The following is a 24,659-nucleotide window of genomic DNA, read 5'->3' as shown; positions in this document are numbered from 1 at the left end:
GCCCTGGCCCTGTGTGTGTCCATGGCTGGGCTGCCAAACCGAGGCCCTGCAGTGTCCCCAAGTACACCCACTTGGCCCTGAGAACACTCACCCGAGGCCACACACAGGGCCCCTGAGCTCAAAGGACCCACAACAGGCAAGGAGTGTCCCACAGAGAGAAAAGGACAAGGTAATAGCAGACAACTCGGAGCTGCCTGAGGCACAGTCACAGTAGAACCATAATCTTTCAAGTAGTGTGACCAGAGGCAGGGGCACCAATGAGCAGTACTCATGCAGCAAACACACCCAAGACTCCAGGTCTGCCCTGCCCCAAGCCCAGAGGTGCCCAAGGGTTTTGTGTCCAAGAGGCTCAGGAACACCCACACAAGCTCAGACTTGAGGTATCTAAAAAGACTGCCCCTTCCAGGATCTGTCCCCATCTAAGGAGCTGGGGACAGCTAGGGAGATTTGGGGAGACTGCAAGGGCATGCCTGAGCTGGTTCAGGACACAGAGAGGGTACGGATAGATAGACCGACTGGCAAACAGGTGTTGGGGAGAATGAAAAAAGAAAAGGTGGAGAGAGAGCCTTGGAAAGCCTGAGATGGACACAAGAGAGGGGAGCATCCTACCCGGAAGAGGAAGCTGAGGCCTGGTAGAAGCCAAAGGATTTTATTTCCTGGCACCTTGGGTCCACACCACTTCCCTGAGGGCCCTGGGCTGCAGGCAGGGTTTGTCATCCTGCATGGCAGGAACCTGCCTGTTCCTGGCTCCCAGGCTGGGGTAAGCGTCACACGTCCTCCTCAGACACCAGGCAGTAGAAATCTGTGCGGGCACTGTAGTTTCGGGAGCCAAGATCAGAGATGTCCATCTCGCTGCCACGGCCCTCTCCCATTGAGACCCCTCTTGCATGTGGTGGAGCTGGTGGCTTCCCAAAGACAGGCCCTCGTACACCTGGAGGGTACACAAGCCTGAGGCTGGGCTGCCCATGCCTCCCTTGCGACAGGACCACGACCTTAGGATCACCAGGGGCACAGCCCGCTCACCCCCAGACATGGTGGCACTGGAGGTCCAGCAAGTTCCTAGGGAGGCATTGGCCCACCGCAGCACCTCGGTGGGTGTGAAGCAGCCAGGGATGCTGGGGGTGGTATTCAAACCTCCACGGGTCGCAGGAGCCCTCAGAGTCCCCCACACCTCCCCACCCCCACCTCCCGCCCGGGCTCTCTCGGTCAGTGTGGCCGGGCGGGCATACCCAGGTCTCCCTCGGGATCGAGGTCCAGCTCCCGTTCCAGAGCTCGGCCCTCAGCGGCACGGCCTCGCACGATCAGCATGGGGTCATTGTCATCCTGAAGGTGGGTCTGGGGGTCCCCCTCTGCCGGCCTGTATTGCACCTTTCGCGGCAGTGCAAGCTGCAGCTCTTTCCAAAAATCGGAGGACGGCATCTGGGGGCAGATGGGGCCATTAGGCTCTGGGGTCCGGTCTTGCGAACCCCACCTCGTCCCCTGCCCCTCGCCCCCAGCGCACCGCGGAGCCGGGCCTCCAGAGTAGCAGGGTGACCAGGTGGCGGTGCTGGCGCAGCAGGCGCAGCGCAGGGTGCGCAGGGTCGCGCCGCGGGCCCTCGAAGGTGATGAAGATGGGTCTGCGCGTCAGCTCCAGCAGCCGGCATAGGCCCTCCCTGCGGGGGAGGGACCGTCAGGCGCGGCAGGCGTGGCCCGCCGTCACCCCACCCCGCGGGACACACCGGAAGCTGTGGTTGCACCAGGCCCGTCCCAGGAAGGCGTCCGAAAGCACCACGATGAGGCGCCTGCAGCGGCTCAGGTTCACCAGGAGGTCGGCCGAGGGCTCTGCGTACGAGCGGCAGTGAGGGGCGGGACCGCGGGTGGGCGGGGCTCTACGAGGGGCTGACTTGGGGCGTGGGGGGCCCTGAGGCGGGGAGGCGGGCGACGCCGATGGGGAGGAGGTGCTGAGTACTAGAAAAGGGCCGGGGGCCCGTAATAAGCGCAGGATGCCGGGAAATGAGGGCGGGGCCAGCGCCGAGGGCGGGGCGCCGAGAGCACGCGGGGGCGGGGCCGAGGCGCTACCTGCGCGGGGTAAGAGGTCGCGGTCGTCCAGGAAGAGCTTGTAACCCCGACGTCGCTCCAGCTGCGGCTTTAGGATGAAGTTCACGAACTTGCGGTCCTCTGGGCAGTCGCTGTAGGAGACGAAGGCGTCGTAGAGCTTCCCGTCTGCAGACAGCGGGCAGTCAGCGCCGCCACTCCCGAGGCCTCAAATCCCAGACCTGGGTCCCGAGTGGCACCAAACACGATTTTGCCTCATCTGCACCCCTAGCCCGATGCCCTCGGAGACCCCGCGCCCAAGGGAGGCCGGCTGCCCCGTACGCACCGTTCATTTCCACTTCCCCATGCGTGTCTTGGTACCACAGCAGCACGTTGAGACGACACTTCACGTAGAGCAGCCCCGCGAGCAGCAGGAGAATGACCAGGAGGGCGGCCAGCACCGCAGCCACATGGTCCGCCAGGCCTGCGGACAGCGCCGGCCTGGATCAGTGCCCCTCAGGCCTGGAGGCCCAGGCTCCCCGACCCCCCACGCACCTCCCCCTCACCAGCTCTCTGAAGAATGAAGGAGGAGGAGCTGACATTGTGGACAGAGCAAGTGAAGATCCCATAGTCCTCAGCTTTGGTCACGTTGATGCACAGGACACTGGACACAAGCACCTCTGAGAACTTGGTCTTGACCCTAAGGAAACCAAGCCCAGCCTCACCTGGAGCTGAGCATCACCACATGCCTCAGAGCCACACCTTCTGGTGCTCACGAGAAGAGGCTGCTGGGCAGTTCTTGGGCCGTAGGCTAAGAGAAATGGCCAGAATCTGGAAGGCTGAGGACCTGTTTCCAGTCAGTCACCTTGATCCTGGGTCTAGATCCTGGGGTCTTCTGACCCCAGAGTTGGCTGGATAGACAGTGCTTCATTCGGGGCCTGATCCTGCTAGGACCCATAGCCCCGGCAGTCTACAAGATGAGTGTCCAGAAGGGGCATGAAGACCCTGGACCTGTCCCCACAGTCACCCATATCCACAGGTGCACTCTGCCATGTCAGGTCTGGCCAGTCACTGCCCAGCCATATACAGGTGATTACAGATAGGTTGTAGACCAGAGAGGCCACTGGCAGGGGTATGTCCAGGTGGCCACCTGATCCTACACCCTCCAGCTCTTACCAAGAGTCCTCATGGTAGTGGCTTATGTTTCCCAGTGGAAGCCCATCTTTTAGCCACTGGACTGAAGGTGGGGGGCAGTGGGGCCCAAAGGCCACCCAAGCCGTGCAATTTAGAGTGACTGCACTGCCCAGGGAAGGCCCTAGGGCCTGGTCTTCAGCTGGGGAGAGGAAGTCTGGGGCCCTGTCACAGACACCTGCAGAGAGAAGACACCACACATCAGCCATGCCAGGATACTGGACTCCCACCCCATCCACAGATGGTCCATGGTCCAGGGGAAAAAGGGTAGTGGGAAAGTGGCATGTTGCTTGGTGATCACAATAGGCCCACCCATGAGAACGGGGAGGGGGGGGGGGGACACGACAGGGCCCTGCGTCTAGCACCCTTCCCCCAACTGTGGCCAGTCTTGAGTGCTCTCGCTGTTCTAAATGTGAGTTCCCTGGCCTCAAAGGGTACAGCTGCAGGCAGAGCAGTGGCCAGAGTCATTGCTGAGCTGACCCAGCCCAGTATACAGGGACTATCCACACAGGACAGAAGTCCAGCCACCCACACTTCCCACTCCAAAGGAGGAGCCAGACACTGCATCCCTTGGCCTGGTCTCCTCTGCTGGGGGTGTTGCAGGAAGTATGGGCACCACTGCGTTGAGAAAGCACATGCTGGGTGTGCCAGCCCCTTCCCCAGGGATAACAGCTGGGAGCGTGGATTCTAGGACCCTCTGCTGCCCACAGGCAAGCCTCTACTTAAGGCCTAAACTTTCTTGTGTGTGTGTGTGTGTGTGTGTGTGTGTGTGTGTGTGTGTGTTTTGAGACCTACCTTACCACCTGCACTGGAATCATGGCCCAGGGCAGGGGAGAGGTGACCAGAAAGACCTTTGTACTCATGGCAACTATCCAGATAGAGAATCTAAGGTAAAAGTAGAGGGCATAGTGTGGAGCCAGCTTGAAGGGCAGGGGTGGAAGTGGAGACTTAGGCCTGTCTGTGCCTGAGCCACCTACCTGCCATGGGCTCTGGCTGGGGCCTCTTCAAATCAGGTTGGACTCTGGGGCCACCTCTGCTCCACAGGGCTCCTTAACAGAGCAGATGGGTTCACGAAGGGCTGGGCAGGGTCTGTCTCTGTCCTTGTGGCTGGTTGGACAGGCTGCCTGGACAGGTCAGAGGCTGCTGCCATCCCGAGTGCAAGTTAAACAGGAACAGCATGAGTTAACCAGTAACTGTCGGCCACAGGTGGCACTGGCCCTGACTACCCCAACCAATCTCATGAGTGCCAAGCACCAACGTGGCCACAATGGGCACTGCCTCACATAGCCATAGGCACAGAAAGAGGACTTCAAGTTCAGGACCACCTTCATACACCCTGGGGCCACCATGAGACCCAGGGGTGCTATGGACAAGTACCTGGTGGGACCTGGTCTCACAAGATGGCAGTTGGCCTCCTTCTTGGCTATCTCTGCAGTGGACTGCTGTGCCTGGAGTATATGGCCAGACCTGGTAGTTGGGAGATATGAACCATGTGTCCCTGGCATGTGGTAGGTACCTGGCTACCTGACTGGCCCAAGCCTGCTCTTTGCTGTGGGGTTTTGTTCTGGGTGCAAGCAAATGTACACAGATGCATGTAGACATATCACCCCCATGGAACCCTGAGGATCACCTGGCCCCTGAGGGTATACCAGAGGGCCTCTTGCGCACCGCTTCTCCTGCACCCCCCACCCCAGGTGACTCTTCTGGGCCATTCTCAGCCTACAGTGGCAGTGACACATACCCTGTGGCTGAAAAGCTTTGCAGTGACATGGCTGCAAAGAGAGGTGTCAAGAGCCTCGCCTCTGGCAGCCCAGGGCCCTGGGTTCACCTGTCTATACAACAGGGATTTGTCAAGCATCTCCTCCCTTCCTGTGGAGTGGACACATGGCAGCAGGGACATGAGATCAAGGGCTGGCCCTTGTGTCTGGGCTCTCCAGGACATGTCTGCCCCTGATGCCCTGAGGGTTTGCAGGAAGGAGCATCTTAGCCAGTGCCCCATTCCTTTTGCGTGTGGTGACACAGCTAGGAACCTCAGGCTTGACTGGACACAATTCCCTCTGGAAGGGGTACAGCACCTTCCCACTGGGGCTGGCAAGAGGGTCCCTCTAGAGCTCTTCAGGGTGGAGGGCAGGTCTGCAAAAGTCCTTGACACAGGATAACCCCCCACTGGGGCTGAAGAAGACACAACTTCTCATGCACCTGACCCTTCACAGCATGACTAGGGGACGAAATGCCAGCCCAACAGCACCTGAAGCATCTCCTAAAGTGACCTCTTGACATCCCCAAGGCCAGATAGATCTTGAACCCCCTGAAAGTATACTTTAGACATTCCTGGAAGGCAAGGCCAGAGTGAAATAATCAGACCTAGGGGCAGCTGGTTCCCTTCCCTTCTGGCACTGAGCTGGTCCTGGCACACCTACACCCTGGTGCTGACTCACAGGACTAGCTACACACACTTGCCATACTCCCCCCAAGATCGGCCATGAACACCCCGTGACACACACTGCACTCCTGCTGCCACTCGTGCGTGCACACGCACGCACACACACATGTGCAGGCAAGCATGCACCCCAAGCACTGCAACCTCCCTCAGGCCCAGCCTCAAGGACAGGCCCAGCTCCACATGCTCACTCAGACCAGAGGCAGGGCACGGTCACCTGGTTCCAGCTCTTTCCTCCTGGAAGGAGTCGGTCATTGAGGTCACTCATGTGGTTGGAAGCAAGCTCTCCCCTCAGCTGGGCCACAGGCAGTGTCCACAGATCCTCAGCTGCCTGTGATACATAGCCAAGCTCAGTGAAGACCTGGCTTTTGTTGATGTATTTTAATCAGAACTTTCCCCGTAGCTTCCTGGCGTTGCTGTCACATCCTCTCCTAAACCTAAACCCCACCCAGGCACCCCCCCTCTTCCTCTGGCAGGGCGGGCAGTTGGTGGCTCTCACCCCGCCTGCAGCTTCTTCCTGTAACTCTGAGTCAGGCGGCCCCTTCCTCCGGGGCTGCCCCAGCCCCCCAGGCCTTCATCTCCCTGTGTGCAGTGTGGGTAGGAATGCAGGGGGGCAGAGGTTTAGAATGATGTGCAGGGGTCCCAGAAGGAGACCTGTAGTCACACACACACAGGGCCATCTGGACAGAAGGACCTGCCTTCCAGATGCCACTTACATGCTATACCCAGGAGTGAAGTCCTCTATCGCTCTCCTCAGAGTGAGCAGCCCCAGGGTCTCTGACCTCTGACCTGCTGGTTGAAGGGGATTCAGACACTCCCAGCCAATAGTGGGCCCTGAGCAGAGCTCCCTGGCCCAGGAACAGGAGTGAGCACTTATACAGGCTATGGTGTCTCATGGACCTTGCTTCAGGTTGAGGCAGGGGTAAGAACAGGGCCCCTTTTCCAGGTAGAGGCAAACACAGGAGGCTGCAAGTACTGCCTCCGAGCAGAGTGGGGAGCAGCTGGTCTCTGTTATCACCACAGACTCCCCACCCAGGCTGATCTGGGCCTGGGGGTTCACTGACAAGTGTCTGGCATTGCCCATAGACTCAGAGGAGGGTGTCCTCCAGCCCTTGGCCCTGTTCACACCCCTGCAGGGCAGGGCTTCATCCTGGGGTTCCCCTCCAGTCTCCCCACCCCTAGCTGAGCCCACCAGGAAGCACCTCAATACAACACATGTTTCCTGCCTCCTTCCCCAAACAGCCCAGACTAACTCAACCCCCTGTGGCCTGGTGCTCAGAGCCTTGTGTGCAGGTGCACCTTGGGCTCAGGGCCAAGAAGAGCTGCAGGGAACCAGCTGGACCCCCACCTCTGCCTTAGTTTCCTCAGTGCTGGCTAGAGCTGGTGCATGAAGATGCCACTCGGCCCTTGTAAGCACAGAACTGGTCGTCAGCTCCTCGAGGAGATGGCCGGAAAACTGAGGCACGCGGGCCAGACAGGAAAGGAAGGCCCTGCCGGCCACCCCTCAGCCTCTAGCAGAGCCTGCCACCCTTCAGGGCTCTGTGCACCTAGTCTGTCACCATCTCAGCACTGGCTGCCACAGTAGTGACCGGCCGCCCCTCTCCTTCTCTCCCTCTGCTGATGTCCATCGGCCCCAGGACAGCTCTGCCGGGTACACATAAACCCAAATCCCCTGGTGCTTCTGAGGCACTACAAGGCCTCTGAGTCTAAACCCCTGCCCACTCCTCCGGTCAGGTCCTGGGGTGCCCTCAGGCCAACCCTGGCCCCCATTGAAGTCCACGGCCCTCACTCCATCTGGGTGGCTGATCTCAGGGGTCCCCTTAGGAAGCCGGCGGGCTCCGGGGCACGGTGGTGTCCTGCGGGCCCTTCTCCGAGCCCTGGCACCGAAGGTCACAAGGACCCAGCGTCAGTCACGGAAAGGCAGCCCGTGGCTGCAACGCAGGCGGCAGGCGGGCGGTGCTCGGGCTTCCGGGGCAAGCGGGAGCCTCCCGGGCCGCGCCACTTCCTGCAGGACCGCGCCCGTCGCGCCGAAGCCTCCTCCGCGCGGAGGAGTCCATGGTGCACCACGCAGGCCTGCAGCGGCTTCGGGGGCCGCGACCTCCACTCACCTCGGTGGGCCTGAGTCGCGACAGCCGCTCATCTGCTGCCAGCCTCGGGGGCGGGGCCTCTTACCTGGCCCAGGTGCGCAGCGGCAGGTGCAGCCCCACCCCGCGCCAGCGCCTGGGCGGACCCAGTGTCCTGCTGGGCGCCTGAGGCTGGCGTTGGAGACCTTCTTGGCTCTGCCCCCCTAGGATAGGGGCCAAACCGGCCAGACCAGCTGGCCTGGAAGCACAGAGCCGAGCTCAGCAGACCCCATCGCCCCAAGGCTTCTTTTCAGCCCTTCCCTTCCTCCAGGGAATCCTGTCCTGAGCCCCCAACCCATAACCACCACCACCCGAGGTGCAGGAAGGACAGGGTAGCCTGGGGTGCCACATTCCCAACTTTCCAACCTCAAAGACTGATTTCCTTCTAGCTCAGGTAGACATCACCCCCAGGAGACCTAGATTCTATCATACTGAGGCTCAGAAGTCAACACAGGCAGGTTTAACTTTATTACAGAAAATTCTGCTTGGTTGGGAGATCCAGGGCCTCCAGGGACAACCAGAAGGCTGGGCTTCGGGTTAGTGGCATCAGCAAGATGGGATGTTGTCAAGCCTCGGGCTGAGAAGTCCAGGAGACCCGGGAAACTTGAGCCAACTTTGCTGCCTGAGATTACATGAGGAACTCCCCCAAATCTGTGGGTGCCAGGGTGACCCAGAGGTAAAGTTGGGGTGCTGCACCATGTCTGAGGTCTCCTAGGGAAAATAGTGCAGGCCCCACAGACACATGGATGTTTCTCACAGATGCCGCACATGCACGTGGAACTCCTGTAACCCCTCACAATAGACAAGGACCTCCCAGAATACCCCCATATGCACCTGCGTGTACACAGACCCCTAGCACCACCCTCATATCCAAAGGCCTCCCAGGACCCCACATAAACACAGGCCTTCTAACAGGCATCCGCCCCATATGTGCACACACACAGCCACAAACAAGACTGGATGTGCAGGTGGTGGCTCCTGGTATCCAGTGTCTCTCCGCCTGCTTCTGGCCACCTATACATCTGTGCTCTTGGAGCTGGACCTGGAGGCAAAGTGGGATTGTGGGGACCACAGCCCAGTGTCTCCCCCAGGCCCAGGCCTGCCCCAGTCCATCCCTCTTTCTCCCTACCGTAGCTTCTCCTGCAGCATATCATACTTTTCCTTCAGAACCTTATTTTTCACTGACTGGGGGACATCGGGAACGAACCACGCAGCAATGAGTTTGATGCATAAGGCAACGTGCTAGGGGAAGGAGTGGAGGCCTATCATGGTCAGGCTGAGACCCTGTAGGGGTCTTGGTACCAGGGGTAGGACTAAAGAGAGCTGTCCCCACTGAGACACCCCCCAAGTTCTGCCTACCTCAAAGAGGATGACGAAGGCCAGGCGGATGGCCAGGAGGAACCAGAACTGCTCAGTAAAGTTGTACTTGTCATGGGGATCGCGATTGCGGTAGTCTCGGTACCTAGGGTAGGAAGTACCGAGGTCAGGGTTCAGGAGCTCAGAGAGCATGCACAGGGTGGAGGATTCCGAACCTGCACTCGGTCACATTTCCTGAGGCCTGCATCTTCTTGGGGTCCTGGAAGTCCTTTACGAAGAAGACCGAGAGGCTGTGGTTGACATAGCCAGTGAGGCAGCTGGGGAGGAGAGAGGAGGCTGGGCACATGGTGCTCAGGTCAGAGGATGTATCTCCTGGAGTAGTTGGGATGGGCCACACCCCAGCTGGCCTCCTCAGTCTCCCCACACATGGCCACTGGGGGCCAGGAGAGGCCATGGGGCCTCAGGATGCCACTGGCTGCAGGGCTGAGGGGCTCATTCCTGGGCTGTAGCACAGTGGCCCTGGGGAGCCCAAGAAGTTGGATGTGGCTCTGCTCTGCCTGCCTCTCCGGAGGGTCCAGCTTAAGAGGCCAGTTGTTCTGATCGAGCCTCAGATTCCAATGGAGTCTACCTGTTATAATGGGCTCCACCCAGGGTCTATGGGTCAGAAGGGCAGGGCAGGAAGTACCCCTGGCAGCATCCAGCTGCTCTCAGGAGAGAGGGCCTGGGCTCCCGGGATTTAGCTGTAGGCAGCTTCTCAGGGGCCTTACTCGACTTTTTGGGGAGGCTCCTTTCGGCACGGACTGTCGCGGTACTTGTAGATCATGCGGGGGATGAACTCAGACGTGAAGGCAATGACCATCCCATTGGCAATGACCGCCAGCACGCCGATGGTCTCTAGTACCTGCAGCCACGTCCCTGGGCCACAGCAGTGGGTAAATGGGTGTGGCATCTCAAACCCAGATTGACAGGTATCCCCAAGGCTGGCCGGGGCTGTCCTGTCTCAGCCTATAGCACCTTATTGCACCCATGGGAGGTGAGTTCTGCACTAGGAAATCCCCGGCCAAGACAGGCATGGCAGGGGCTCAGCTTTCCTGCACCACCCCTTCACCCTGACACGGACAGAGAGGGGCACTTAAGTCCCTGTCCTCCATCTTCCTGAATTCTTAGGACCACCACCAGGGTTGCTCCACCCCTGAGTCCCACCCAGGGCAGGACCCCTCAACCTGGACCCAAGGCTGGGTTCCTTCCCAAGACCTCTCCCTCTCCCCACATTGAGCTCCTCTGTTCCCAAACCCATCCATCTGGAGGGTCCAATCTAGGTGCCTGAGGCTCCTGCTCCCAGTTCCTTCCCCCAACCAGAGGACCCCCCATGCCCTCAGAGCCCAGCTCCTCTGCCTGGCCACCCTTGGGCTTCCCACCCTTTAGCCAGATCCTGGTGGCTCTCAGGAGGGCCTGCAAGGGGCATCCACCCCGTCTTTTCCTAGGACAGAGTTCATAGGCTGAACTGGGCTAGGGCGCTGTCTGTGAGGGTTAGGGGGGTCCTGCCAGTGCCCCTCCCAGGCCCCTGACCACTGTCTCCTCGAGCCCTGACCTATGTCTTTAGCCTTGCGAGGGACCAGCCGCCGCTGCAGCTGCACCATCTTGATGGCATCCAGGCGGATTTCCACCACATTGCTGAAGAGTGCCAGCAGTGGTGCCAGGGGAAAGGCGGCCACGAAGATGGTGGTGAAGCCGTACTGGATCACTGTGGTGGATGTGTCTGTCACCCAGGGCTCCAGGGACTGCCTGCCCAGAGCCAGCCCCTACCCACCCCCACGCACTCATCTCCATGAACTCGTCAAACAGGCTGAAGGTGGTGACTGGGTTCAGGAAGTAGTTGCGCTGCCAGTCCCGGAGCTCCGGGGTCCTGGCCCAGCGGGCCCGAAGCATGCGGTACTTACAGGCAAGCCACCTGTGTTTGGGGGGAGTGGTGGGCATAGGCAGAGGGGCAAGGGACAGAGCAGGGAGTGGGTGGGCGTGGGGTGCTCACGGGTGCAGGTACTCCATGCAGTTGCTGAGCGTTTGCTTCAGGCCCATGATGATGGCCATCTGCACAAACAGGTCCATCATGCAGCCGCTGAGGTGGCACTGTGGGGGACAGGTAGGGTCAGCATGGAGGTCAGGAGGGCGCTCAGGGACAAGGCAGCAAGCCTCGAGACAGACTGACCTCCTCCAGCTTCCACAGCCCAGCTAGGCGCGTGGACTTCCCAGGGTGACCATTGATCCTAGGGAGGAAACTGAGGCCTGAGAGGGAGTGGGGCTGTCTTCTGCCCTGCAGGCGGGGTTGCAGCAGCCAGGGAGGGTCGGGGACAGGGAAGAAACAGGGATGGCAGGGGCAGCAGCCCACACCTGATGCACCCACGCAGAGGCTCGCACACTGTGTGGACAGCTCAGCCTCCACGCAGAGCTGCTCACAGGCTCAGACACAGGTTCTGCACAGATCAGCTGGACCTATCCTCAGCTTCTCCCCAGGCACACAGATATTTTGTGTATAAAATTTTGTGTGTGTTTTCCATACATGACAGAAAACCTAAACTATCTGAGCCAGATATGGTGGCACACTCGTACAGTCCCAGCCACTCGGGAAGGCTTAGGCAGAGGATCATAAGTCAGAGATGAACCTGAGCAATTTATCAAGACCCTCTGTCAGAAATAAAAGAGCTGGAAGTGTAGTTTAGTTGTGGAGCACTTGGCTAGCACATGCAAGGCCCCAGTATGGCAAGTATGGGCATAGAATACATATAAAAATACCCACACACACGTACCTATAAACTACCTTAAACAGTGCATGTTCGATGGGGAAATCCTAGAAGCATCTCCATTATGGTCATCATAACTGTGGGGGCAGTGCTGGAGAAAGAACCCAGGGCCTTTGCACTGACCTACATCCCTAGCACTTTTTCTTTTTTCTTTTTCTTTTTTTTAAATCTTTTGAGACATGGTCTTGCTAAGTCACTAAATTTCCCAGACTGGGTTCAAACTTGTGATCCTCCTCCTTAGCCTCCCCGAGTCTTGGGATTATAAGCCTGTGCTACCACACCCAGCTTTATGATAACAATTAACACGGTGCTAGAATTACTGGCAAATAGGCAAAAGAAATATAATGTGCAACTAACATAGATTTGCAAAGGAAAACATTACTATTTTAGGATATATGTTATATAACTGGAAAAATCAAAATAAATCAACTGAAAGGCTGAGTGGATAAATCCCGACAGGCACTTGGGGTGGCTGCAAAGCTGGCACCAAGCAGAGCTGGCTTCTGGCTGTGCAGCCAAAGCCCTGGGGATGGAACTTGAGGAAACTCCAGTCACAGACACCAGCAAGTGTTGTGAAATGAGCAGAATGAAATTCATGTGGGGCTGCGGCACCCACAGGAAACATGTGAGCCCGACTGAAGAACATGGAAAGACTCTAACCAAGAAGCCTGTCCCACACATGGAAAGACCCTAACCAAGAAGCCTGTCCCACACATGGAAAGACCCTAACCAAGAAGCCTGTCCCACACATGGAAAGACTCTAACCAAGAGCCTGTCCCACACATCGAAAGACCCTAACCCAGAAGCCTGTCCCACACAGGAAGGCCAGGGGTCACTTGAGCTAGCGAGGATAAGGGCCCAAGACGAGGGCATGCTGATTCCTGGACTCTATGGCTGTGTCTCTCTCCCTGAAAGGGACTCCCTCTAACAGCGGTACGCAGACTGTGAGCCAGCTGACATTAACGCAAAGATTTCTCAGGGGACGCAGCCTGGCATTTCTGGCGTGGAGACAGAAGGGCACCTCTACTGTAGACGCCCCTGGAAGTGTCTCATAAAAGCTGAGTTAGTACTTGCAGTACTGACCCACTTTGGGTAGCCAGTGTCTGTAACACACAAGGATGCTGGAGACCCTCCAGACTGTGGGGGAGTCACCTTTGGGGTCAGGGCACACCCTACTGGGTTTCTCAGAGTGCTGAGCAGGGCTTATCTTTACATGTGAAAGAAGAGTCTGGGCACTGGAAGGAGAGACAAGGCAGAGGGGCAGTGGGGGCAGCACACCTGCCCAGGATGAAGGCGATATAGATGAGGGAGGAGAAGTGGGCAAAGAACTGCAGCGTGAAGAACTTGACCGTGAACTTGCTCTCACGCTCTGAGAAGGTCCTGGGCTTCTCTGGAATGAGACGAGAGTGTCATTACCTGATCTAGCCCTCTCCAGACCACTGTGGCAGGAACCCCAGCCTGTGTCTGATGGCGGCTCCAAGAACCTCAGCCATGAACCTTCCCAGCCCCAGAGAGGGAAGGGCCGTCCTCTTACCAAAATCACAAAGCTTCAGGGCCACATACTTGTTGACCTGTGGGCAGAAGGCATCAAGTGGGCTCATCTAGGCCACAAGGACCCTCACCACTTCCCTGCTCGGTCCCCACCTTGGTCATGATGACGATGGTCACGTAGTGTACCACGGCCCCAGACACCACCACAGCCGTGGTCACCCCCAGGAAGGGCCAGGCCAAGTTGCTGAAGAGGGCGGCAGCCAGCACTCGGTAGACCACCAGCACATGCGCCATGCCAATAATGAAGCAGATCTGCAGAGGGGAGGCCAGTGGGTGGGCACGGAGGCTGCACAGATGGGCGTCCATCCCCCATGAACCCCTGGGTACCATGAGCAGAGACAGGATCAGGATTATGGTGCTGCGCAGGTAGGAGTGCTGGTGCGGCTGGAGCTTGTAGTCGGGGCAGTTAATGAGCTCAAGTGCCATCTCCTCCTGGGGAGGTCACCAGACATGCCTCAGACATGGGGACACATGCATCAGACACAAGAATACATACCTCAGTCACAGGGACACTATTCATATACAGAGACACACACCTCACGAGGACACTCCTCAGACACAAGGACACACGCCTCAGACATAGAGACGTGATTCTGACACGGAGACATGTTACCCCAGACATGGGGACATGTTCTCTCAGACACAGGCAAGTCCCACAGACACAGGGACATGTGACTCAGACATGAGGACAATGCCTCAGACACAGGACACTGAGAGCTGACAGCCCTGGCCACTGGCCCTGCCTTACCTGGTCCTCATCCCACCCATACAGGTCCCAGTGCAGGACAACGCGGGCTCGCTGCCGCTTCCAGATCTCCAGGAACACAGTGGCTGCAGTGAGGTGTAGAGGGTGTCATGGCAGGAGAGGGTGGCCATGCACAGCTCTCTGGGGATCTGCAGCAACTCACCCCACAGGGCCATGAAGATGGCGAACAGCACAGTGCCCTCGTTGTCAAAGAGGTGAGTGAGCTGGGTGGGGGGGTAAGTTTCAGGTGAGCCCCTGCCCACATCCCCCAGAGCAGGGTGAGTCTACTTCTGGGTATGGACCGTTCGGCCCTTCCCAGGCCCTAGGGGACCCTAGCAGCAAACCTTGGCGAAAGTGCAGGTGACCGAGAGCGGCTGGTATTTGTTGCTGTCGCCAATAGGACACATGAAGATGTCGTGGGCCTCACAGATCTCCTTGCTGGGGGCAGGGACAAGTATGGCAAGGCTCTTCCCAGACACCCTAACCTGGCTCTCCCCTGAGCCTGACCCCCCAGGCCTGGGCCCCAGCCCACCTGATCTGGCTGGAGTTGAACAGGGCGAACCCACTCAGAAAGACGATGAGGCCCACCACAGCAGCGGGCACCAGCATGTAGGTATACCATCCGAGCCAGGCAAAGTACAGTGCCACCTTCTCACCAAAGTAGTCCCTATGGGTGAGCTGGCTTGTGAAGGCACACTCCACCAGGACTGCTGTCACAGAGCCAGCCCCTGGCTGAGGGTGCCCCCACATGGAGAGAGGGGGCATGTACAGGGCCAACATCCACATGGCTGGGTGTGTATAGGGCCAACATCCACATGAAGGGGATAGGCACCCATGGGAGGACAGGTGCACCCGTGGGGGAACAGGTGCAGCCGGGGATGAATGGATGCACCTTGAGAAGACAGGTGTGTCTGTCGGTGGACAGGTGTGGTCATGTGAGGGCAGACGTGCCCAAGGGGCTGTGGGCATGTCTCTGGCAGGCACAGATGGTCTTGGGGGGCACTGTTACCTGATAGCATCAATGGGCTGTTCCTGGAGCAGGTTTCTCCACTGGGCCCACTTTACCTTCAGGTCTTCCTCCCCCTGGGCCAGTTACAGATGGTGAGCACTTCCTGCTTAGGATCCAGCCATCAGCCCCCTCCCAGCTCATTCATCCCTCACCCTGTGCAGGGGGAACTTGCTCTCAAAGACCCCGTCCTTCACCAAGTCCTCAAAGCTGTCTGGGGATCATGAGAGCTCCTGTCAGAGGGCAGTGCAGGGCAAGGGCGGTGGGGGTCAGCACCACCCAGGCCGCCTGCCCGTTTGTCCTCACCACCAGCTGCTGTCTTGCTGTTCAGGACAAAGTTCACGATTCGGATTCTGAAATCCAAAAGCAGGGTCAAGACAGCCCTGTGAGACCTCAGTGGGCCCAAGTCAGCTGTGCTCTTTCTCCCAGTCTCCCATCCTTCCCTTCACCCACCTAGCCCCAGCCATGGCTTCCAGGTTGGCCACTGCCAGGGTCCCCTCTCCTCCCTGCACCCCTGAGTGCAGCCCTCCCTTTGGCCTGGCTGAGACGCCCTCCAGCTGTGCCCCCTGCCAGCTCTGCATTTGTCCCCGGTGTAAATGCTCTCTGCACACCACGAGAGCCATCTTGGCTGTGTGGAGACTGAGGCTCAGAGTGGCGAATGGCTTGAGCCAGTGTCCTATGGACAGGGTGAGCTGAGCTCTGAAGACCTGGCTGGGCTGGGCAGGTGAAGGGAAGGACAAGGGGAGGGGACATGCTAGGAGAGGCAGGTGCTGAGTGGCCTTGGGCTGGCTGGATGTCGGGGAACAGATGTGGAGGGAGAGGACATCCACCCAGGTGGAGAGGAGGGTCTGGGAGACGAAGGCCTCCGAGTCCAGCAGGAACAGCTGGGTGTGGGGCTCTCCAACCCCGCTCACCTTTTTTGGCTGGCTTGAGTCCTGTCCCCCGGCCCCAGGGAGCACAGAATGCTTCAAGCAGCGAGGATCATCCTTAGCCCTTATCAAGGGCATGGACGGGGAGGCAGAGCCCTGCTCATACAAGGTGCTGGTGGTCTTGCCGTAAGTGGCTCAGGGAGACCCCTCCTCTGCCTTGATCAGATGAGCTGTGCACAGCCTCTCACCTCATGGTAGCTGTGACAGTGATTGGCCTGGCGGGCTCCACACGGGCAGCAAGACCCTCTGGCTCCAAGAACAGGGTGCGGTACAAGTCGAAGATCCTGTTGTCAGCTCGGATCCCATAGAACACCTGTTTCTGGTCCTGTCTTTCCTGGGGGTGGGGCCGCATGAGATCCTGTCTTCCACCAGGAGCCCCCCTCACCCATACCATGGTTTAGCCCGGCCCCCGGCCAGGCACCACCCACCTTGATATGGAAGCCTTTGCTCTGGAGCTCCTCCAGGAACTGCTTCCGCCGCTGCTCAGCCTGCCTGAGTCTTGACTCTTTGCAGTGCTTGGCCACAAGGATGAAGTCCCACTGCTCAGAGGGCTCTGCCTGGACGGGGCGTGTGGGACGGGCCAGGCAGGGCCCCAGGAGGAGGGGAGGAGGGGACAGGATAGGCCATGGGGAGGGGGTCATGGGGTGAGGCTGGGACCCAGGGAGGGGTTTTGGGGTGGGGGCAGGTAGGGACCTGGGGAGGAGCAAGTATAGGATGAGGAGTGGAAGAGAGTTGGGCCAAGCCCCAGGAAGTCCAAGCACACCTACCTCACAAGTGCCTATCTCCATCAGCGGGAAGCTGTCTCCCTCTGTCCCCACCAGCACCTGGAAGCTCTCCTCAGCCTGAAGGGCAGACAAGGGGCTGAGAGATGGGAGGGCAAGTGGGCCCCTCACTGGCTTCTTCTTGCAGCCTCTGAACAGGTACTTGGACCCCAGAGGGGCAGGGAAGCCCCAAAGTTGGGATGGGCAGCCAGAAACAAGTCTGCAAATGGGTAAGTCCAAGTGGAGGTAAGGCCAAGGATGGCTGCAAGCAGATGACAAGGCAGAAAGTGACAGCAGCTACCCACATAACCAACCAGTCCACCTGGAAAGCATAGAAGGGGCTGGCTGTCAGGACAGACAGCCCCTTTCTACAGCAGTGGAGGTACAACTGGATTTCACAGAAGGGGAGCTGGTGAGCAGTGGGTAGATGAAGAGACCCGGACCTGGGGTGTCAGGAAGTGCAGGTCTGACCCTGTACTCCTACATTGCTGGTGGTGCACCAAGCAGAGAACAAACTTGGGGAACATTTTGCACTGTTAGGCTTCTAGACCTCCACTTGACAGAGCAGATGCGTGCACAGCTTTTCACATCAACACTGGAAATCCCAAAGCCACAGAGGGTGCTGGGACTCCAAGATGTGCTGAGCCCAGGAAGAGTCAGTCCTGGCTAAACAGAGGAGGCATGTGGGGTACATCCCTTTCCCGAGGACCCAGAGCTGGCGGCAGGACTTCAGGCGGCTGCTGTTAATTACGGATGAATCTCAGATCCAGCTAGTTCTCCCTCCTACTGTGGGCTGGACTTGTGACCAGAGAAGAATGTGGCAGGAGACAGCGTTGCTTCACAGAGAGGACCCCAGCAGACACTTGGACCAAGTCAGGTAGGCCAAGGTTGCCTGCAGTGTCATCAGGCAGCCGTGATAAGATACTGGAGACAGGACACTCCCCCCACAACTGGTCCTCCTCCTCACAGCAAGAAGACCTCAGGAAGGTGAGAGGGACACATCAGGATGTTAAACTCAGTGTCAGGTCGCCAGGCGGGGACAGAGGGGCTCTCATAGGGAGAGGAAAGGATGCAGGCAGGGGCAATGCTGGCGACTGGGATCAGTTGGGCCATGTGAGTGGCTTCATGAGGTGGCATCAGGGGAAACTGGTGGAGGCTGAGGGGACGTCATGTGACCTTCCTGATTCTGACAAAGCTAAAACCATCCCAGATAATCATTTTTTTAAAAACCAAGACTCAGATGCTTACTTGCTGCATAGTACACTTTTGACATTGTGAAAAGCAGGTAACAGGTAAAGCTTCACTTTTCAGAAATACATGTGGATGGGACAGAGCTGCAAAACGTTGGAGAAAGGACAGGGCAGTTTTGGTGGGTGCTGGGTGCCATGCTTGGCATCCTTGTGGATGCTGGGCACTCTGCAGGGAGGGTAGGCAGGAGGGGTCACCAGGCAGGCTTTTTCCAAACATAGTGGGGGCAGCTGGGGAGGCTCAGAGGGCAGGGGGGCCCAGGGAAGGGTCGGCTTGGGAGCAGCAGCCCTGGCCGTGGAGACAGAGCCCATCCCTGCTCCACAGGGGTAAGGACCCAGCCTGAGTCCTGGCTGGCAGCTTCGAGGTTAGCACAGGGACCCTGTGCACCTGTGTCGGAAGGGACAGGCCACTCCAGGTACCCCGCCTCTCCTCCCTGTGATGCCTGCCACCCAAAGTGAGGCTGCTCTCCAACTACACAGTCACCCAGCCCTTGACCCTGAGCCACATCACCCACAGTCAGGACTTGGCTCTTGCTCATCCCTCACCTGCATTTCCTGTCCTTCTCAACCACATTCCTGCAACCTCCTCCAGAAAGGCTCACTTGACTGCTCCAGCCAGTTGGCCCTCCAGGGCTGCCAGTAATATACAGGCCACCCAGTCATAATTGAATTTCAGATAAACAGCAGGTGCCTTTTCTTCTTTTTCTTTTATTCAATACTGGGGATTGAATCCAGGGTCTTCGGGCTGAGCTACATCCCCAACACTTTCTATTTTTCACGTAGAGACAGGTTTTCAACTTGAACTTTCCATCCTCCTGCCTCAGCCTCCCAGTGCTCTGGGATTACAGCCATGCACTGCCACTCTTGGCTCAGTAGATGCCTTTCAGTGTACACATAGCCCAGTGACTGTCTGAGACATACTTATGTAGAAACGATGGCTACTGGTCTGGAAATCTGTGGATTTGCATTGCTGAGTATGCACAACCCCTCCAGTCCCACTCCCTGCCCTTGCATGTGAGGTCTGGCTCCAGGACAGCCCTGCGTCTGCCCAACTTCCACCTTGCCTGGTCAAGGAAGCTGCAGAGCAATCCGATGGGCAGTGGGTGATGTGGATGTGCTTGCGGGTTCTTGCAGCCATACGGCACCCATCCTGGGTGCCCTTCCCAGACTGCAGCTCCCTCCGCCTCAGCATCCCCTCCAGACTCCTGGGGTCCCAGGCTGTCCTCCAGCGGTGTGGCCTACAATAACTAAAACTTCCCCTGTGCTGTATTGGAAAAACCTGCACTCAACCAGAGGTGTGGGCAGGGGCAGCACCACCTCATGGTCACAGGAAAGGAGGCAAAGTCTCAACCAGGCAGGATGGTGGCCAGGGGCTCTGGTGTCACCAGCCTGCCCAGAGGGGCTCAGCAGGTGTCACGTGGGCTGAGTTGGTGAGTGAAATGATCCTCGTGAGTTTAACTTTAGATCTGGGAGGCAGCCCCCAATGTCCAGGACCCTCTGACTTCAGCCCAAAGCTACAGAACGTGCAGGACAAGTGAGGGGGGACCAGACTACAGTTTGGGGACCAGGTGAAGGAGGAGCCTGTGACGGGGCACAACCTGAGGCTACTCTGTGAGGCTATCCCTGTCAGCCCCAGAAATGAGGCATAGAGAGCACTCCCCACCAAAGGCCCTGTGCAGCATCAACCTCCCCTGGGGCTGGGGTGTGATCTGGACCAGGGTGACGACTCTCACCCAGGTTATCTGGCAGGCCCTGATGGGCCACTGAGCAAGGGGCCCCTCCAGACAAAGCCATGCACACCTACCCAAGGGTAGCCACTACCAGCCAGGAAGATGTCCCCTGGCCAGTACTGGTCCCCTGACAAGTGCCAGGTCTGTGACTACTGCCCAGCAGCCCCACCTCCAGGATCAGCCATCCATTGTCCCTCTGTCCATCTGTTCATCTGCCTTCCAGGGCCACATCACTGGTCCCAGCCTGAGCCCTTGGCTGCTCACCAGTGGGTCCGAGCGGCCCACCTGAAGTGGCCCCCTCTTCCAGCCAAAGCCCACTCCTGGCTCCTGAAGTGTGGAGTCTAAGACCCCAGGAAGCCATGTGAGCCCCATGGCAGGACAGGCTGTCCCCACACTCAGCCAGGGGCCCTGGAATGTGAACCCCAGCCTTGCCACCAGCAGATCTTAGCAGACAGCCAGCCTTGGTGCTGATGTTTCCAATCTTCTCTTGAGCCTTAGCTTCCTCATCTATAGAATGGGGTGACATTACCCCCACTTTAGAGTCACCTAATGACATGCACAGGCAGGAAGAGGGTGGATGAGGCCACACACCTAGTCAAGGGGTTCCTTTGGCCTCCTCTCCTGTCCCCCAACTTTACAGGCTCCTGGTGTCCTACTCTGTTCCATCCGGGGCTGAGTCCCAGGGGTGCAACCTCTGGAACCAGGGTACCAGCAGCTCCCAGCTACCCCTGTCACAGGGCATCAGTGCTGGGGGTCCTGCTCCCATCCCTCGGCAAGCGTCCAGGTCAAGGAGGGCAGAGGGGCCAGGTGTGCGAATCTGACCGCCCTCCAGTACCAACACGGCCTGGCCAGCTCACGTGGTACACACACATGTACATCCCAGCTATACACTTGTGGCGTCATCCCCTGCTTGAGGCCCTTTGTGCCCCAGGTCACAGCCAGCCCTGGAGTATTCTGCAGTGTCTTTGCCCGTGGAGGGGGCCCTGCCCCCACCCTGGTACACAGGCAGCATCCACCCTCACCGCCGGCCACACCCTGGCCGGGCCCTCTGTCCACCCTCCCTGTGTGTCCTGCCTCCCCCCTGTGTCCAGCACCACCATCAGCTCATCCTTCCTTGCATCTTCCCAGATGATGAGGCAGCTTGCTGCGCACCTCATGAGTGGACACCAAGGGATGGTGGCTACTGGAAGGGAGATGGCCCAGAGCTCAGCCTTGTAGGGCAAGAGGTTGGGAGCAGGCAGGAAGTGGGGGCAGCATTCCTGGGACAGCGAAGTGTGTGGGCTGTTCCTGAGAGACAGGTACCATTGGTGCTTGGGACTCAGTCCTTAGCACTTCTGAGAATTGGTAGCTACTACTTCTAGTGACCAACCTCTCAGCACCTTTGAGGACTTGGGAGTTACTACTCTTAGGGACTCAGTTCTCAGCACTCTCAGGAACTCAGTCTTCAGCACCTTTGGGAATTTGGCAGTTACTACTACTAGTAGCTCAGTCTTCAACACTTTAGCTTTGCAGAAGCAAAAAGGGCAAGAAGAGAGGTGACCAGAAGCCACATCAGAGAAGGCTGCTCAGGCAGCCAGAGAGCTTGGACTTCAGCAGAAGCCATGAGGAGCCATGAAAGGACTTTGGCAGGAAGCACCAGTCCTCTGAGTATCTAAGGACTGACACACTCACTCAGCCAGCAGGGGCTCCTCCCCACCTGGCTGGCTGACCCAGTCTCTCCTGGCCCCCAAGCGAGGCAGAGGCTGACACGGGACCCTGGGGCCAGGCCAAGCAGCAGATACCAGAGCTGGCCATGGGCAGAGGTGGAGGGAGCGGCCAGCCCACACCTGGAGACTGGGGCTGGAGGGGGCTGTTTCACTCTCCTCCCTGGGCCTCCTCCTGGGCTGTCAGGTGCTGGCCCTTGCCCAGGTGACCTCTTCACTGGCAGGGAGGAGAAAGCCCGTCTTCCTGGAGGTCTCCGGTGCCCTCCAGCCCTTTGCTCTGCATGGCAGACTCTGCACACGAAGCCTGGAGGGCTTCCAGCCTAAGTGGCTGGACACTTGGTCACCAACACCTGCAGCCCACAGACTGTCAGGGTCCCAGGCAGGGGATAGCAACAAGTCGGCCCCAGCCACCTGAGTACTCACACAGGTGCCCCTGAGCCCAGCCCTGGGGTCTCCAGAATCCCAGGGAGTGGGAAGAGCCATCCTCCTGGGTCCTGCCCAGGGTTCCTCACCCCTCCTGGTAGTCTCTCAGGGCCCCTAGGGTGTGTCCTGGGAGACGAGGGGCAGCACAGGCCAGGCTCACCTGCATGCTGGGCACAGGCTGCTGCCGATCTATCAGGAGTCTGCTGGGGCTGCTGCGGTCCCGGCGCCCGCCTCTGAGAGGCTGCCAGGTACAGGCGGTGCTACTTCCGCATGGAGCCCGCCGGCCCGCCCCTGCCGCACCCAGGTGTCCTGGGAGGAGTCAGAGGCTGCAGCATGGCCCCCTCCGAAAGGGGACGGACGGGGGGGGGGGGGGGGGGGCAGGGATGTGCTGTAAGACAAGGCAATGACACCCCGGTCCAGACAAGGCGGGTGGGGGGGAGCAGGGAATCCTCACAGAGACTCACTATGGTGGCATCTCAGTCCCCTCAGAGCCAGCGCAGGCCCCCGAACCTCCTCTTCATTCCCAGAGGGGCAACAGGCAAGAGGAGAGAGAAACCCTGAGAAAAAAGTGCCTTCTGTGGCCCCAGCCCAGTGACCCAGAGGGGAAAGGCTCTTGGGACAGTGAAGGCATCCGTGTCCCAGGCCAGTAGCCTGTCCAGGCCAATTACTGCTGACAGGGGGCTGAGGAGGCGAGGGGCCACCTGAGAAAGAGGACAGCGCCCAAAGGGTGTGGGCAACTGGCAAGTCTGTCACAGGACAGCAGGCGTGGTGAGGGTTTCTAAGAGGGGGTGAGGGGACCGCCCATGTGGTGTGGAGGTTTATTGGGCAAGGATATGCTGGCTCACTCTGGGCAATCAAGGGTTTAGGCCTTGGCAGGACACAAACACCAAAAAGCATGGCTTGGCTACAGTGATAAGAGCACCCGTAGTTTGGGGCACCCAAGTGTGAGGGGCGGGGCAGCACCCAGGTGTGATTGTGAGTGGCATGGGGCACCCAGGCCAAGGTTCACTGTCGGCTGGCAACCATCTCCCAGCTTCAGGTCTTCAGGTGCCCTCCCGAGAGGGCACCACATCCCCCTCAGGAGTTGGAAAACTGTGAGGTGGCAAAGGTAGAGAAGGGAACCAGCGTATGGGATGACATAGCTCTATGGAGCAAGCCCAGACGGAACCCAAGGGGAAGCATGTTCGTGTATTCCACCTGTAAGAAAGTCTGGAGTCAGGCCGGGCAGGGTGGCTCATGCCTGTAATCCCAGCACTTGGGAGGCTGAGGCAGGAGGATCATTGCGAGTTTGAGGCCATCCTGGGCTACAAAGTGAGCTCAAGGCCAGCCTGAACTGCGCAGCAAGACCATCTCAAAAAGGAAAAAAGAAGGAAGTCTGGAGTTGGTAGTCAAGGACTGGTATGGCCATGGTGTGTGTGTGTGTGTGTGTGTGTGTGTGTGTGTGTGTGTGTTACTGAGGACTGTAGTTGGGGAGCAGTGAGTTACATCCCCAGCTTTTTTATTTTTTGAGACAAGGTCTCACTAAATTGCTAAATTGCCCAGATTGGCTTTGAACTTTCAGTCCTCCCACCCTAGCCTCCTAAGTAGCTGGGGTTGTAAGTATGTGTCACCAAGCCCAGCTCAGAATCTCTTTAGCTTGTTGCTTAAACACCTGGCCTCATTATATGGTCTAAAATGGCTGTTCAAACTCCAGGCATCACATCCACATTCCAGGCAGCAGGAAAGGAAAAGTGAAGGACACGCCACCCTTCATATGTCTAATTGCATGACCACACCTTATTGCAAGGAAGCCTGGGGAGTAAGGAAGGAAGTGAAGGACCCGGGGCACTGCACCCTCTGCAGTGCTGAGTGACAGCTGCTGAGCACAGGAGTAACCCAAACTCAGGTCTGCATTTTCCACCTGCTCCTGAGCTCTCCACCACAGGGACCTGCACCTGTATACTGCACTTTTTCAGTGACTTCACTTGGCTTTCCCAGTTCCATTGCCCCAGAAACCCAGACACCCTTCCTCCTCATTCCCATTCTCCAAGGGCAGCACTGCCCACATGCAGGAGGCTGCACGCAAGCCTCTCCACCTCCATGTTCCCAGACTCAGGGAGGGTGCCAAGTCAGCTTGGGCCTCCTGTGCCATCCAGGGAGCAAAGAAGACCTCAAGATGCATCAAAGCCCTAACACTGCTGATACTTTGGTCCATTGATCTCACCTTTGTAAACTGTCCTAAGGGGAAAAAATTCAAAATAATAAAAACATGTATAAATATGTCCTTTGCATCCAAAATTTTAAACCACATAGATCTTCAAGAAGCCGGGTGTGCAGCACACACCTGTAATCCCAGCAATCAGAAGGCTGAAGCAGAAGGATTGCTGCAAGTTTGAGGCCAGCCTGGGCTACACAGTGAGACCCTGTCTCAAAAAGAAAAAAAAAAAACTTCAAGAATAGGAAAATATCTGAACAAATGGTACATTACCAGCCAACAGAAAGTAAGATTTTGGGACTAGGGAAGTAGCTCAGTGGTAAACACTGGCCCGGCATGTGCAAAGCGTACGTGTATATGTGCATTCAAGGAGAAAAGGGCCAGGAATATAGCTGAGTGGCACAGTGACTGCCTGGCAAGGGCAAGGTCCTGAGTTCAATTCTTGGTACCAAAAAAAGCAAAGAAAAGAAAAGAAAAAAAGTAGGAAA

The 24,659-nt window shown here is 58.1% G+C and overlaps 2 protein-coding genes across 5 annotated transcripts; both read right to left on the bottom strand.

The window, feature by feature from the left end:
- Nucleotides 1-633: 633 nt before the first annotated feature.
- On the bottom strand, nt 634-7,865 carry Sigirr (single immunoglobulin and toll-interleukin 1 receptor (TIR) domain). Of its 4 annotated transcripts, none has more exons than XM_013502934.1 (13): nt 7,753-7,865; nt 6,361-6,433; nt 5,862-5,975; nt 4,582-4,671; nt 4,182-4,347; nt 3,190-3,382; nt 2,580-2,713; nt 2,360-2,497; nt 2,059-2,202; nt 1,719-1,821; nt 1,502-1,652; nt 1,230-1,419; nt 634-813 (listed from the first exon to the last, which is right to left on the bottom strand). In XM_013502934.1, exons 5-13 carry the CDS (start codon nt 4,186-4,188, stop codon nt 650-652), a joined length of 1,224 nt encoding a protein of 407 aa, XP_013358388.1. In that variant the 5' UTR covers nt 4,189-4,347; nt 4,582-4,671; nt 5,862-5,975; nt 6,361-6,433; nt 7,753-7,865; the 3' UTR covers nt 634-649. The 4 variants fall into 4 exon arrangements, with proteins under 4 accessions (XP_013358388.1, XP_013358387.1, XP_005401923.1 ...); XM_013502933.1 differs by having other exon boundaries at nt 669-931; nt 7,753-7,859; XM_005401866.2 differs by having other exon boundaries at nt 669-931; nt 4,182-4,253; nt 7,753-7,859.
- A 347-nt stretch (nt 7,866-8,212) lies between these two features.
- Ano9 (anoctamin 9) lies at nt 8,213-23,197 on the bottom strand. The gene is made up of 26 exons (XM_005401864.2): nt 23,175-23,197; nt 22,442-22,492; nt 22,138-22,286; nt 16,881-16,955; nt 16,542-16,670; nt 16,302-16,447; nt 15,491-15,537; nt 15,340-15,398; nt 15,188-15,261; nt 14,711-14,845; nt 14,523-14,616; nt 14,342-14,402; nt 14,182-14,264; nt 13,761-13,865; nt 13,527-13,685; nt 13,417-13,453; nt 13,161-13,272; nt 11,291-11,348; nt 11,114-11,211; nt 10,905-11,035; nt 10,676-10,828; nt 9,852-9,999; nt 9,300-9,401; nt 9,127-9,229; nt 8,897-9,009; nt 8,213-8,809 (listed from the first exon to the last, which is right to left on the bottom strand). Exons 3-26 carry the CDS (start codon nt 22,141-22,143, stop codon nt 8,782-8,784), a joined length of 2,256 nt encoding a protein of 751 aa, XP_005401921.1. The 5' UTR covers nt 22,144-22,286; nt 22,442-22,492; nt 23,175-23,197; the 3' UTR covers nt 8,213-8,781.
- Nucleotides 23,198-24,659: the final 1,462 nt, after the last annotated feature.

This window comes from Chinchilla lanigera, unplaced genomic scaffold (assembly GCF_000276665.1).
Source record: "Chinchilla lanigera isolate Chin_1 unplaced genomic scaffold, ChiLan1.0 scaffold00075, whole genome shotgun sequence".
NCBI lineage: Eukaryota > Metazoa > Chordata > Mammalia > Rodentia > Chinchillidae > Chinchilla > Chinchilla lanigera.
The sequence above is the reverse complement of the archived record's forward strand: the minus strand, read 5'-3'. Positions and strand labels throughout refer to the sequence as shown.